Source organism: Vombatus ursinus, unplaced genomic scaffold (genome assembly GCF_900497805.2).
Source record: "Vombatus ursinus unplaced genomic scaffold, bare-nosed wombat genome assembly UNPS02014179.1, whole genome shotgun sequence".
Lineage (NCBI taxonomy): Eukaryota > Metazoa > Chordata > Mammalia > Diprotodontia > Vombatidae > Vombatus > Vombatus ursinus.
The window spans coordinates 1819552-1834516 of record NW_020953957.1 but is presented as its reverse complement, the minus strand read 5'-3'; the positions used below and the strand labels follow the sequence as shown (position 1 = coordinate 1834516).

General features: G+C 38.0%; 1 protein-coding gene across 1 annotated transcript in view; it reads right to left on the bottom strand.

The window, feature by feature from the left end:
• Nucleotides 1–4269: 4269 nt before the first annotated feature.
• The window catches only part of SLC16A1 (solute carrier family 16 member 1), a 35416-nt gene continuing 24720 nt past the window's right edge, over nt 4270–14965 (bottom strand). Inside the window, exons 2-5 of the mRNA XM_027860402.1 lie at nt 11492–11734; nt 8836–8979; nt 7067–7933; nt 4270–5261 (exon numbers count right to left, since the gene is read on the bottom strand). Of these exons, the coding sequence (XP_027716203.1) occupies nt 4984–5261; nt 7067–7933; nt 8836–8979; nt 11492–11708 (1506 nt within the window). The 5' untranslated portion in view covers nt 11709–11734 and the 3' untranslated portion in view covers nt 4270–4983. The remainder of the gene's footprint in view (nt 5262–7066; nt 7934–8835; nt 8980–11491; nt 11735–14965) is intronic.

Sequence of the window (14965 nt, the reverse complement as noted above, 5' to 3'; positions counted from 1 at the left end):
TAGGAACTTTTTTTGTCCTTGTAGCCCTAGGGCCTACTATAGTACCTTAAACAAAGGCACTCAGTAAATGTTTAATAATATTTTATTTTATAAACATGAGTTAGCACGCCAGGAAGCTATTTAGCTATACGGTTCCATGGCAACCAAATACAATTCATTGTGTTAGAGGACTCCTATAAATGCAGGATCTTGATAATAAAGGAGACTAGTGTAAGCATAGATAAATTAGCCCAAAGAGGTCACCACCAATGGAATTCCTTAACATGACAGCACCCAAATGTATACCTGTGGTTGCCCTGCCTCCAGTCTGCCCACAATGACCCAATATTTTCCTAAAGCATAGGTCTCACCACGTCATTCATCTGCTTATGAAGCTCCAGCGTCTCCTTCTGGCTTTCCTACAAACTCCCCTCTTCAGCACTTAGAGCCCTTCACAAGCTGGCACAAGGCTGCCTTTCCAGGATTCCTGTACTTGACTCTTAGAGAGTCTGGCCCATTTGCTCTTCCATACATGACAGTGCATGCCTGTGCACAGCCTGTCCCATGTTTGGAATGGACTCTTTCCTCCCACCCCCTACAACCTCTGGCTTCCTTCAAGGCTTGGCACAAATGCCTGCCATCCTCTAGTTAGGCCTATTCCAATTCTCCTAATTGTCGCTACCTCATTTCCCAACCCCACAGAATGTGAGATCCCTGAGGCTAAGGAATGGTTCCTTCTTTGTATTTCTATCTTCCATGCCTAGTATTATTTAACACATGCCTGTTATATGAATGGATCTCTTATGAAATTAAACATTTATTAATGCCTATATTCAGAAGGCCTTGTTAGATACAGAAAGCTGGGTAGGTAGCCAGATCTATTTTTGGTTTATTAGTTTGTTTTTTTCAAAGAGCTATAAAATTCCCTGAACTTTCTAGGTGGGGTACTTATTCTTCCTACTCTTCTGAGTGAATACGGCTATAACTTGGTTATAAATATTCCCCTTTCTGCCTACCCAAAGCCATGCCAACAACTCTTTGAACAGTAATCAAATGAGACTGCCTGGTACTGTGGAAAGTGCACTGCGGCTGGGAGTCAGAAGACCTGGGTTCAAAATCCAGGCTCTACTACTTTTACCTTTGTGACCAGAGGCAAGTTGTGTAAACTTTATTATCCTCAATTTCCCATTTGTAAAATGAGAGGGGTTGGTTTAAATCACCTCTAAGGGCCCTTCCAGCTCTACTCTAGGACCTTGTTAAGTACTAACTTATTTTATCCATAACAAAAGGTTAATGAAGATCCTTGTTGCTTATAACTCAGTTTATCACACTGGTGACCTCTTGTTTGGGTTGTTGGGCTACTGTTACAAAGGCCAAACTTCTGATGCCCGCCCACACTTGAGCATGATAGGTAAGCTTGGCTGGTAACAACCTGTACCTCAGCTACTATAAAATGAGGTCTTTTATGCACATGATTTCAAACAAGTGTACTTTAGTAGTAAAAATGCCCTATTATGAAGGCATCAATTCAGCATTTACCTTTCCTCTCCCTCTTCAAATTACCTCTAAAAAGAAAAAATAGATACAACACATGTACTAATTGCTAAGTTTATTGTATTGTGTGAACCATTTACTGAGGGAGAAAAAACCTAAATAGTTGGAACTAAAACATAAAATCAATACCTAGTTTACAAGTTCGAAATTCAATACAATAAAACACTGCTTCATACAAAACATTAAATGGCTTTAAAAAGCAAACACTCTAACCCACATTGTCCTTTTCCTTTTGTAAAGCTTAGGAAGACAACAATGATAAAAATACACACACACACACACACACATAAATACAGTACATATGTAACTAGTAACCCAGTCAGCCATCAAGACCAAACAGAAAATTATTCACATTACACCATTTAATACTGTCTCTGGGTCGAGCTTAAAAAAATATTCAGAAATGGTCATTTAATATAAGAATATCTCTAGGTTTTTCATAATTTTTTTATCTTATCTTTTCCTAAAGAATTTTCTGTATAACCTAGTAATTTATATTGGTCATTTTCTCATGCTGAATTTGCAGAAAATTCCAAATTTCAGTAGAATTTAGTAAAATTTGTCAACAAAATTTGAAACTTGTGGTTTTTTTTTTAGTTGTTGCTTTAAGCTAGAATAGAGAAAATGCCTTTATTCCTATTAAATTCAATAGTCATTCAGTGAAATAAAATGATGAATTTTCCCCAAATCCTTTAATAGTTCTGTCTTAGGTGACAGATTCTACCCTTGACTCATTTCAACTTTATTTTTGTTCTTCTTTTAAATTTACAAACTTTACTGACATTCATCAGACATGACCGGTAACAGGATCCCCATCTTAGGCATGGAGTTGAAATCACTGCCAAAAAGAAACTCCTGGGATTTCTCTTTAATTTGGCACTGCAACTACAAATAAACCTGCCTTTTTTTTCCTCTGGTCTATGAAGAAATGTGGGGAATGGGGGGAAAAAAGGATGAAGCAGCCAGACTAACAGACTGTGCATACATATCTGTTTTCTTAAAGCAATGGGCAATAGTCTGTGAAATGTAATGACGACTGAAGAATTCCTACACTTCCGACATTCAAAAGCCTCCACAGCAGGACAGAAAGCACCAGCAGCCTCTGTTTGTCTGACTTACATCAAGTCAACTGGTCATTGAGAGGAACAGGAAATGTGACCCAAAGGAAAGAGAGCTAGGAGGCCTGGTTTGAACTCCAACATTCTTACCCATTTGCTGCCTGGCACAAGACAGATCACTTAGCTTTTGGGACCTCAGTTTCTGTGTCTTTAAAATGAGAGGATTTGACAGGATGATTGCCAAGGTCCTCTTTTGTTATGAGATGCTATGAATCTACACAGAAGTGCTGTCATTTTTGTTATCTGGCTATGGAACTCTTATCTCTGCTTGCAGAGTACAGTAAGTGCCTCTTTCCACAGAGCTTCCTCTTTCCCCAGCCTCTTGATTTTTTATGAATTCTAACAAAATTTATACCCTATTCAGTCAATTATATTTTGTTTCTAAACATGTATTCTGGGGATAGGGAGATGGGGTGGAGGATAACCATACAGGCACATTGTACATGAAAAGCGAGTTCTGCATCTTTCCCCAAAGTCTAAGTGATCTGAACGCTGTTGAAGTAACAGAGGAAGTTTAAAAAAAAAAATGTACCTCTTGTCTGCCTGTTTTAAAATAAGGACAGCAGAGAATGAAAAAAATGAAGGACACCAACCACATAAACAAACCTCCAAGGCACATAAAAGCTGGCATGATTTGGTTTAATATTGACAAGTGACACTCTGGAACTTAGCTATAAAAAATGAAAAAAGACTCAGGTTCCTACAGACAAATCAGAGTTTGGTGAATGAATTTTTTTAAAAAGTATTTATTTGGAAAGTTAGCCTTTTACAAGGTTTTGGATCAAGACTTTTACTATGTCACTTACTCTAAGTTAACTCTATTCACAGACCGCCTTTTTATCAGTCTCTTCTTTCCTCCCTGTATACAAGACATTAGGGATAACTCTTTCCCCTAATCTTCCCTTCCCCCATCTCTCATCTCCTCAAACTCCAATTCTCTAACTTGAAGTGAATAAACAGGCTCACAAACCCTTCAGGTTTCTACTGGGAAGAGAATAAATCTAATTGTTTCTGACTAATTATCTTCACTTTAATGAGAAAGACAGTGAAAGTTCTTACGGAGTATTAAGTTCGGCAGCAAATTCCTTCACATCTTCTCCTGAATAGTCAGTCTACAATGCCAAATTCCTCTGGCCTGGTTTAGTATGCAAATATGGAAAAACTTTCAAACAAAAATAAAACCTTACACACACTTAAAGCTCAGAGCACAGCAAAAGGCAACCAGTGTGAATAGAGGAAAAGTCAAGTTGCCAGAAAAAATGCTTCCAATAGTCTCACTAAGTTTAACTGAGGTTTCAAGGGGAAAAAAAAACCTGAGCTAAATTCAGTCATTCCTTCAAATGCTACTCTACATTTAATGGAATTCAAGATGTTTACTAAGGCAGCCCAAAGACAGACTTGTTTGTTAAAAAAAAAACAAAAACAAAAACAAAAACACTCCACTTTCTAATATTAAAAAAAAAGAGAAATAAACCAAATGATCTCAAAAGTGGGGCTAATGGACAATAAAGAGTTAAAAGTACCCACTATACACTTTTAAAAAAACAGTGAATTTTAATAATAGTGTTTTCAAAAAAAATTCCCATGAGCATTTTTAATTTCTAATTATTATCCCAGGGAAAAATAATAATAAAAAATTTGGAGTACTGAGAATAAGTCATATTAAAGGAAAAAAAATTTTTAGAACTATATTCTGACTCACACAAATACATGGTTAGAAAATGTGGATGGGAGGCAAAATTATACAAGGAAAAATGTTAACAGTAGAATATAACTTCAAAGCTCTTAGTCAGTCCTTCCAACATGGCTCCCTGGGATAACATGCCAGCAGAACATGACAAAAGTACCATGAAGCAGGCAGAGTTGGTTTCAGACTAGGATCAACTAGTCTGCTTGGACTGCTGCCTTAATCATCACATGGGGTTTTGTGTACTTTTCTTCCAGGTATGTTTGCTGCCTGATTTTTAAAAAACCGAGATAATTTTAAAGACAAAATAAAACTAAACTATTTAAAAAGTTAAGGCTTTTATGAGGAGGTCTACATACAAACATTTAAGGCACATAAGTATCTTCAAGTCACTATTAAAATTCAATATGTAAAAACTAATTCCTTTCCTTCACATCCTTACTCCCCTCCAAAATATGGCAGATTTAGTTTGTAATGATATTAAATATAAAAGGAAAAAACTCAAAATTGAAAAATTCCATGGAACACCTGGTTCAATTTTGCACAGAAATACTCTTTTCTGCATTAAGCACCACTGGTACCAGTCAGCCAGGAGACCATTTTAAGGTCTCCTTTCTATCTCCCCACCTCTGCAGTGCTGCAGTCTTAAAAACGATTTTCTTCCTCTTTGGGGCCTTCTTCTGGAGGTTTTTGCTGGGCAGACTCCACAACCTTATTGGCTTCTTTCTGCTTTTCAATGTTATCTATGTTGGTTTCTTCCTCTCTTCCTTCCTTTTGCAGTTCCTCCTCTGCTTTCTGTTCTTTTGCCAAAAGGCGGTAATTGATGCCCATGCCAATAAAGAGGTAGATACCTGACACAATCAGGATAACGCCACAGGCCCAGTATGTGTATTTATAGTCTCCATACATATCATTGAGACGACCTACAATAAATCAAAAAAGAAGAGATGTTCCATGGTTAGCAAGATGAGATATCACCAGCCTCCCAAGATGCCACCACTGAATTTTGATATGGCAAAGTTGCAAACTACAATTTTCACACTAGAAGCAGTGAGATTTAGTTAGGGGTCATAGATCACTGAGGATCACATACATGGATCATGTGAACCCCTACTGGGGCTTCTGAAGCAGATTCTACAAGTTTTTTACTCCTAGAAGTTTTAGGATGAAAAACATGACAGAACTAAAGAAATCATCTAGCCCAACAATCTCATTTTAAGGAATAAGAAATTAACGCTTAGGGAAAGAAGAAATACCTAAACATTCTTCTAGTCAGTAAAATAACAAACAAAAACTAGGATTAGAACCCCTTTCTATTACACCTCCAGTTAGTTTTGAGCATTCAATTTTGTCTATTTAAGACAATTTAATAGTCTAGTATTATTTGCTCCTTTACTACTTACCCACCCTCCCACAGAAAAGAAGCCAAAACAAATCCATGAGTTCCATCCTGCACAACTAATAAATAGCCCTGAAGGCATGAAGCATTCTCAGAAAGACCAAGTTCTTCCATTAGTTATGTACTTTTACAAAATCTCAGAACTGAAGAGGTGGAATGGATCTCATGGGTCATCTATCCAACCCATACCCCAAAGGAATCCCTACATCCAGCCTCTACCTGAAGTAACTTAATGAGAACCCACCACCTTTGAAGGCAGCCCACCCTACTTTCAGACAACTTTAACTGTTAGCAAGTTCTTCGTGGCATCAAATACAAGTATTTCTCTTATGACTTTCCATCCAACATTCCTGGTTCTTCCCTCTAAGGACAAGTAGAATGAGTCTAATAATTTTCAACCTTCCCCGCCCCCCAAATTACTCTGTATTTATTTTATACATGATTTGGAAATATTTAAGTACACATTGGCTCCTCTTGGTAGAATGTACAAACTCTTTGACGGCAGGAATTGTTTCATTTTTTCATCTTTTTATCCCCATCATCAAATAGCATGACCTGGTACACAGTAGTTGTTTAACAAATGCTTGTTGATCAAGAGACTCTTCCACATGACAGCCCTTCAAATATCTGAAAACAGCTATCCTGTCCTCCTTCCCCCTGAGTGTCCTGCTAGAGGACTCCCCTTTTCTCAGTTCCTTCAGCTGATTCTCACATGAAAATCCCCCCACCCCTGTCTGCCCACCTTTGGATACTCTCCTGATTACCAAAGGCTTTCTTAAACTGTGCTGTTCAGAACTGAACACAGCTCTCCAGACACAACCTGACCAGATGACAGAGGGATTATCATCTCCTTCATCAAGGAAGCTATGCTTCTCAATGCATCCCAAGATAAAAAGCTTTACCTTTTTTGATGCCTTGGCATAACAGTAACTCATAATAAGCTGGTGGGACACTAACACACCTAGATCTTTTTCAGACAAATGGCTGTCTGTGCCTCCCTCATCCTGTACTTAAAGTTGTTTCTTTTTCTTTTTTTTTTTCATCCAAGTACATTTATCCCTTTACATTTATCCATGTTGAATTTTATCTCAGAATCAGCATAACATTCTAGCCTATCAAGAAATTTTTGAATCCTGAAATGATTACTATGGAGCTAATTTCACTTCCTGACTTAGGGAGAATTCTACTTAAGTTTTAAAGTAAAGTTAGTAAAATTCTCCATCTACTCCTGGCAGTAGTAGTTAGTACTGGTAGTAGGGTTAGTGCTTTATAGAAGTTATATAGGTTACATACTTATGCATATCATATTTTAAAACAGACATGCTATACCTAAAAGCGGTGGCCCCAGGAGGACAGGACAACACTCCATGATCGTCAACAAACCCACAGCACTGGAGAATCTCTGGGTTCCAACAAGGTCCATTAGTGTTTCAAACAATACTGAGCTGAGCCAGCCAAATGCAAATCCAAAGAATGCCGCGTAGACGCAAAACCCAGCATAATTGGTGGATAAAGGTGCCAATAGGTGGCATATACCATTGCAGATTATTGAGAGAGCAAAATAATACTGCACTCGAGGTCTCACCCATTTTGTGTTGGCTACAAGTCCCATCGAGGGTCTGGCTACCATGTCAACAAAAGCCAAAATGGAGAGCAGAAAGGCAGCAGACTCTTTAGATATATGCTTACTCTTGGCATAATTACTAAGAAAAACTAAGGGAGTAAATAATCCAAAAAACATGAACACATTGCCAGAGATGTACAGTAAAAAGCCTCTATGCTTGAATAGGGAAAAATCTAGGAACTTATTAATTGTCTGGAAGAAAGAACGCTTCTCTGGCTTACTGTTTCCACCAATGAGATCGGTGTTGGCATCACCAGCACCTTTTTTGGAGTCCAGCTTCCCTATTTCCTGGAGGGATTCTTTAGATACTTCTTTTGTGACTGCCCCTGGTTTGGGTCCTATAGGTCGCATGAGAGATCCAGCCACACAACAGTTTAGTAGCAAACCCCCAAGAATTAAGAAGCTGCCTCTCCAGCCAAAGATATCAAAGAAAATCTGATTTATGGGTGCCAGGGTAGAGAGAAACACAGGACTCCCTGCCATGGCCAACCCGTTTGCCAATGGACGCTTTTTGAAGAAATATCTGCCGATCATGGTTAAAGCTGGATTTAAGTTGAAGGAGAGCCCAAGACCTAAAGAGGAGGAAAAAGAAACAATTAACTTCAAAATATGTTTAAGGGGTAAGTAACGTAAATGGATTAAAAATAATCACGAGTGTTGTTCCCTCAAATCTATTACGCTTTCTCCACCTCTGGCTGAATCACCTCCAGGAGTTAGTATCTGATCACCCTACAAAGAAGTACTACTTTATCAATCTATTAACAAGCAGCAAGTCAGGCTTACTATATGCTAAGCATAGGCTCTTAGTCTCAGTTTCCTATTTGGTTAAATGGGGATAAAAATATCTATAGGATTTACCTCAAAGGGTTAAGCAGAAGTGATATAATGAATATAGTCTTTGAAAAATTTTAAACATTACATAAATGTCAGTTATTATTTCCTTCATCCATGATATTAGCAAAAATGTTTACCAGTATCATTTAACGGGGCCAAAGACAGATCTTTGGGGTACTCCTCTAAAGAGAACTCCCTCTAGGTTCACATCAATTATGACTACTCTTTGGAACCAGTCATTCACTGAGAGTCCTTTTAATTGTACTATTATCTAGCCTACATTGCTCCATCTTGTCCAAAAGAGAATTAGAAGGGATTTTGACAAATGTTTTGCTAAAGTCCTCATCTACAATATTCCCTTGATCTACCAGTCTGCTAACAAAGTCGAAAAATGAAGTGAGATTAGCCTGGTATAGCTTGTTCTTTACGAAGACAGAGAGATGGCACTTCTTGTAATAATGCTCTGGGTGTCAGGCACATCATTTTTGTGAGGTTGCTTTTGAGCACTTACCAATTTCTCTACTTCTATCAAGGTGTCTTGGTATCTATGTCAAAAGACACTCCTTAAAAATGTCGGCAGACAGCTGGCGGAACAACCAATGCTAGGAATCACAACACGGAGAAGAACACCTCCACTTACCGCCAATGACTCCAACACAAAAGTACAGCTCTTCCACAGTGTTACAAAAAGAAGCGGCGATCAAACCACACCCTGAGAGGAAGCCACCAAACATCATTACTGGCCGGCTGCCATACTTATTCACCAGGATACTACTAATGGGACCTAGGGGAAAAAGCATTGAGAGGCATATGGAATAAATTGATACTTTTCTCTCCCACTCTTATTTGAGCTCAGGAGCCAACACTGAAGGGATTTAACCGGAAAGGTAATGTTCTCTCTCCCCTGGGTAATCATTCTATGGAATATGCCCTTCTCTTCACACTTCCCAAGAAGCAGTCCATCTACTCTAAAAGTGTATTGGCAGGGTTGTCTCTGATTCAGATCACTGAGAAGGAAAAACAATTAGGGCCTCTTCATAAAGCCCAAAGCACGTCAGTGTTCAGGGTGTGGCACAGAAGTACTCAAACTAAAATGTTATGACAACTATAAAAAAGACATACCATTTAAAAACAACACGTGCCACTAACTGAAACAAGTCTCATTAGGACAATTTGTTCATCAGGGTCATTAGCCAAGGAGAAGGATGGCATCAATCAGTTTTTAAAAATCAAAAGGGTTATAATTTCCAGACCTTTATAACACTGGTTCAGAAATATATGCTAGTCACTTCACCTCACTAACAGGGGACAAAGAAGAAACTGTTTCCCAGAGGAAAGTTTCATGTGCAATTAGTCTGCTGATGTCAGCTGCTTTTGATGCAAAATGCAAATGGATTTTAAGCTTTCTGCCAGTCCAGACTTGAGCTCAGTAGTATTAATTATAAGCACATACAAGTAACTACATGGGATTGACTACCTCTAGGTCATATTACTCTATTTCAAAAATTAAGCAATACATTTCCCAAAAGATAATAGCTACTTTTACAATTTAGGGGAAAATATTTTAGAAAACTGTTGGAATACTGGGATGCATAGGGCAAGACTTCAGAGTTCTGGGCTCCCATAATCTTTTCCAAATCCATTGGTCCTAACCTAACTTAACCGGAAATAGACAGTATAATGCAACAAAAAGAGCACTGGACCAGACGAGAAATCAGGAGCCCTGGGTTATACCTGTAGCTTTGCCATTAAGTGGCAGAATTTGGAGGAGTTGTTTCTCTTCTTTGGCCCTGGTTTCCTCACGTAGAAAATACACATGATAAAAGCCCATTAATTCAGACTACTAGCTCAAGACTGTTTTCAGGAAAGACATTCTAAGCTTTCTACCAGATTCTGGTTACCCAAAGTATGTTTTTGGCAATCTTGGTTGCTTGGAATGTATTACTCTCAGGTACTTCTTATAAATAAACAGAAAAGCATAGTGAAAAGAGTCTCAGATTTGGGGTCAGAAGGGCATTAGTCCTGGGTTTAAATTCTGGCTCTGCCACTAATAAACCACATAACCCTTTATACTATCATATTGTTCACTTATGCTTATATTATTAGTACTTGATTAGGCCATAAGTTCTTTAAATAAGTTCCTTAAAAGCAAAGACCATATCTCTAACTTATTCTGCATCCCTCCAATAGCAATTTACACAGTACTGAGCTAATGGTAGGTACTTAGAAAAGACTAATAGATTGATTCTGCCACGAATTCAGGGCCTTAGGGTAAGTCACGAAACTATATACGTCAAAGTACTTTGAAAACTACAGGACATTCTATAAATTATTGCTGTTATCAATATTATTCATGTTATTAACATCTGGAGCACAGAGACCCCAAAACTAACAAGTTTATCTATATTCAACTGAAAAAAATAGAATTTGAGACATTAGACTGCTACCAAAATCAACAAGGAAACAGAAGTCAAATCTTGAATAAAATAAAGAAGATCTACTTTATCAAATCTAATAAATGTCCGCAGTAGATCCTCTGCCAGGGCTTTGCTACAACACTAAATGCTACAGAAATTAAGGCTTATGGTAGTTTGATTTTTAAATATAAAAGAATGCCGCTTGATGCCCAGAGGCAACACAAACAACCGCCATTCTTATTAGTGCCTTGTAAATTACTACTTTACAAAAATTGAAAGTAATGATCCTCTTTTTATACAATTCCAAAAAAAGTAGGAAGATAAGGAAGCAGAAAGTCTGAGGTCTTGCTAAACAGTTTCTGATATTTATGAGGTCACAAACACAAAGGGAGATTATTCAATTTTGATACTGTATTATCATGAAAACTTTTTACCTGAAACCTTTTCAGAGAAACCAAAAAATTAGTTTGAATTTTAACTCTTCCAATACCAACAAAAATAAACACATACTTAGAATTTATTTTGAGAAAACTTAGCTGACAGCAGCAATAAGAAACTAGCTACCAGCATTTTCCAATTGAGGAAAACAAACAAATTTCAAAGCACTGACATTCCAACAGCCATAGTTCTCCAGCCAAATATGGCTCCTTCCATTAACCACCTGCAGCCTCTTCAAATCTCTTGATTTCTATGTTAGAATTGTACATTATATTAGACTTTACAAGGCACACAATAGCAGAGCTCTTCTGGCAAATGATAACTGCAAATAAAACAGCAGTCATAACTATAAACACTGATGTTTCAAACATGTCACTATTTAACCAGGAATCTTTTCTAAACTAATGAGGGTTCAAGGCCCTCTGTGGCGTGGGTACTTACCTCCTCCATATGTAACAGCCAACATGATGGAAGATATCCATGAGACTTGACTAGAAGTGGCATTGAAGATGACTTCAATCTCTTTGAAGAAAACAGTAATTGATTTGGCAAATGCGTAAGAGAAGCCAATAGAGATGAAAGCTCCAAAGACCACAACCCATCCCCAGCCTCCTTCTGGTGGAGTATATCCCTGGGGACCTCCAATTGCTGGTGCCATCTTAACTAAAGATGGATTTCAAAGATCTGCAAAATACAATGTTCAAACACTATTTAGCAAGTACCCTCTCCCTAACACTTACATTTCTAAGTGTCCTAGTTGCTGTTTAGATAAACTACCCCTAGGTAGGTAGATGAAGATAAAGTAATGTTCACCAGTCAGTTACAGAGCAAAGACACAGCCAGCAATATTCTACCAAGTATAATCATGGTGGTTAAGTCAGATAAAAGACAGATTGTTAAAGATTTCTTAGAGAGTCAAGATATTCCCTATAAAACTTTTTAACCAGTTTAAAGGAAAAAGGTTACTATATTATTTTAAAAGCTATAAACCATCACTCTATTTAATATAACATTTTCATTCTACAATAAACACCTACATCACTCCCTTCCATTCCAGCCAAATTGGCTTATTAGTGGTTCTCAATTCAGGACATTACAAATCTCACCTCCATGCCTTTGTATAGGCTGTCCCCAATGTTTGGAATATATTACCACTTCTCCTCTGTTAGCGTCTCAGCTTTCACAATACAGCCCTTCTGCCACCTCTTAAAACAGACTCTTCCTGACCATCTTCTGGCTCTCCCATAACAGTGGCTCTATCTCTTAAAAATCATTTTTTATATATTTTGAATTTACTCAAGTTGTGCTGTTGCTCCCCAAGTAGAATGTAAAATCCTTGAGGACAGGGATGATTTTATTTTATATTTGAATCCCCTGCTTAGAGACTAGTTTACAAAGTATATTTCCAGACCTGAAGGTTAACCAAATAGGTTATTCTGAGTTCTCAAGTTTCCCCAAAATAAGGAGCTCTTGGATTTGAAAGTAAAGACTTCTAAGGTAGAAAATTTGCTGAGCAGTGTACAGTTTAAGGGAACTGTCTATCACTGGGGAGACTAAAGGCATGAGGGGCCAGAAGAGCTTGGCTTCACCAACCATCCATGCTATTCCTATGGACTGTTCAGATGATGTAAGTGAATAAGGAGTAGTTTGTCCAGCAATTCCACAAAGAGTCTTTACCTTCTAGTACAAACCTAATGGGCTATTTTAGTGCTTTATTTTCCTGAATTTGTACATGGACTTTGAGTCACTCATTACATGACAAGCATTTCTTAAGGGCCTAATATAAAGAGATACTGTATAGAGTACTGGGGACCCATATACAAAGGATGAAATCGTCTATATCTTCGTGTCATGCATTTTTTCGTAACGATGAAATCTACAGAGTTCCTGTGTAGGAGCTGGGAGCCCTTTTACCCATTTTGGGGAAATCACAGACACAAGCTGTACTTAAGTTTTATTGTTGAGATTTTCCTGGAGTCTTACTTCAAGGTAGGCGACAAAGAAACTCACAGGGGTTTGACTACAGTGAACCCAGAGAACACTGAGCTGACACAAACATCACACATAAACATCTGGAAAATCAGCCTTGTGTATGATGACTGTCAAGATGTAATGTATATTTTTTCCTGTACAACTAGAAAGCTGGAGACCGATGTCAAAGACCAAGGAAGACCAAAGATAAGTTTTTCTCCTAGGACCAATAAGAAATATACTCTGAAGGTTTGTTCTTTCACTCACTTATTCATTTAAACATATAAGTGGGGGCAGCTAGGAGGTGCAGTGTATAGAGCACTGGCCCCAGAGTCAAGAGTACCTGAGTTCAAATCCGGCCTCAGACACATAACACTTTACTAGCTGTGTGACTCTGGGCAAGTCACTTAACCCCAACTGCCTCACTAAAAACAAAAAACAAAAACAAAAAAAAAGTCATATAAGTGCCACCTACCACGTGCAGAGGTATATGCTAAGATTCTGAAGTAGATATGTTTAATTTACCCCTGCCCTCATGGAGCTTACTCTAATATAGTAGGTCCAGCAACCAAAAGTTTTAGCAATTGCCAGTGGCATACATAACTATGAACTGAGTAACCCCACAATATTAAGAAGTTGGAGAGGAGATGTGAATGCAATTCAACAAATACTATCAACCATTCTGCACAAAGCTGGAGCTTGTGAGGTAACAATAGGAGACTTTTTTTTGTTTTGTTTTTAGGCAATTGGGGTTAAGTGACTTGCCCAGGGTCACACAGCTACTAAGTATCAAGTGTCTGGTCTGAGGCTGGATTTGAACTCAGGTCCTCTTGACTCCAGGGCCAGTGCTCTATCCACTGTGCCACCTAGCTGCTCCTACAACAGCAGACTTTTTACTTGAGAGGGATGAACTTCTGGAAAACTTCCTCTTACATACTGACACAGAAGACCAACATTCAATTAATATTTGTTTGAGTGCTTCTTTCTAGGTTCCAATGGTATATCTAGGGGTTGTTCTCAGACTTTCCTGTATCAAATTGCTCTCCTCTGAAAAAAGCCCACATACTCAGCCTATTCCTGTGCTAGTAATGGTACATTAAAGATCACAATCTCATTCCTGAAAATCCATGAATCCAGGTTTCAATGTTATGGCCAAAGCAGTTAAATTTTAAAAGAATGAAGCTTCTCCCAACTATACATAATAATTAGGATCACAGATCATAGATTTATTTATTTTTCATTCCTAATGCAGAAATCTGAACTTTCTGGAGGTGAGAAGGAAACAAGCCTTAGAGAAAATTCATTTAAGAAAATGAATGGGGAAAATGTTTTCACCTTTGTTAATCTCTAAGGTCCTGTCTAGCTCAAAATCTGTGAACCTATATAAACTTAGAAAAATACAATCACAGAAGATAGTATTTGGCAAGAAGGCATGTTTAACATTAAATTAGAAACTATTCTCTAAATTTCCCTACCAAAATCAATTCTGAACCCAGGAGCAAGGACTGGAAACAACATTCCAGTAAAATAAAAGGGCAAGTGACCCCTAACATCTCAAGAACAGGAGAGGCATTTTAATACAAGCAGAACTGAACCTATTAGGGAGAGATTTGGCCAAGGCTGTATAGCTGTAGTTATTCAAGTTAAGTTAAACTCTGTCAGCAGTTCCTCTTTTGGCAAACTTTCATAAATATTTCAGTCCAACTGTGTGATTCCAAAGAAGCCGATTTTACAGAACCAAGTTGTTATGTAACATCACAAGCAACGAGGACAAGTACACTAGGCCAATCCAGAGCTTTAGACCCAAACACAATAACATACTTGTGTTACTGTCTAGGGTTATCACCAGTGTTAAAAGGCTAAGCTACCCCAACCTAGTATGAGGTGAATGATCCAGGTTGCCCCATTTGCATCCTGCCCTAAACAAGAAATAAGCTCTCTACA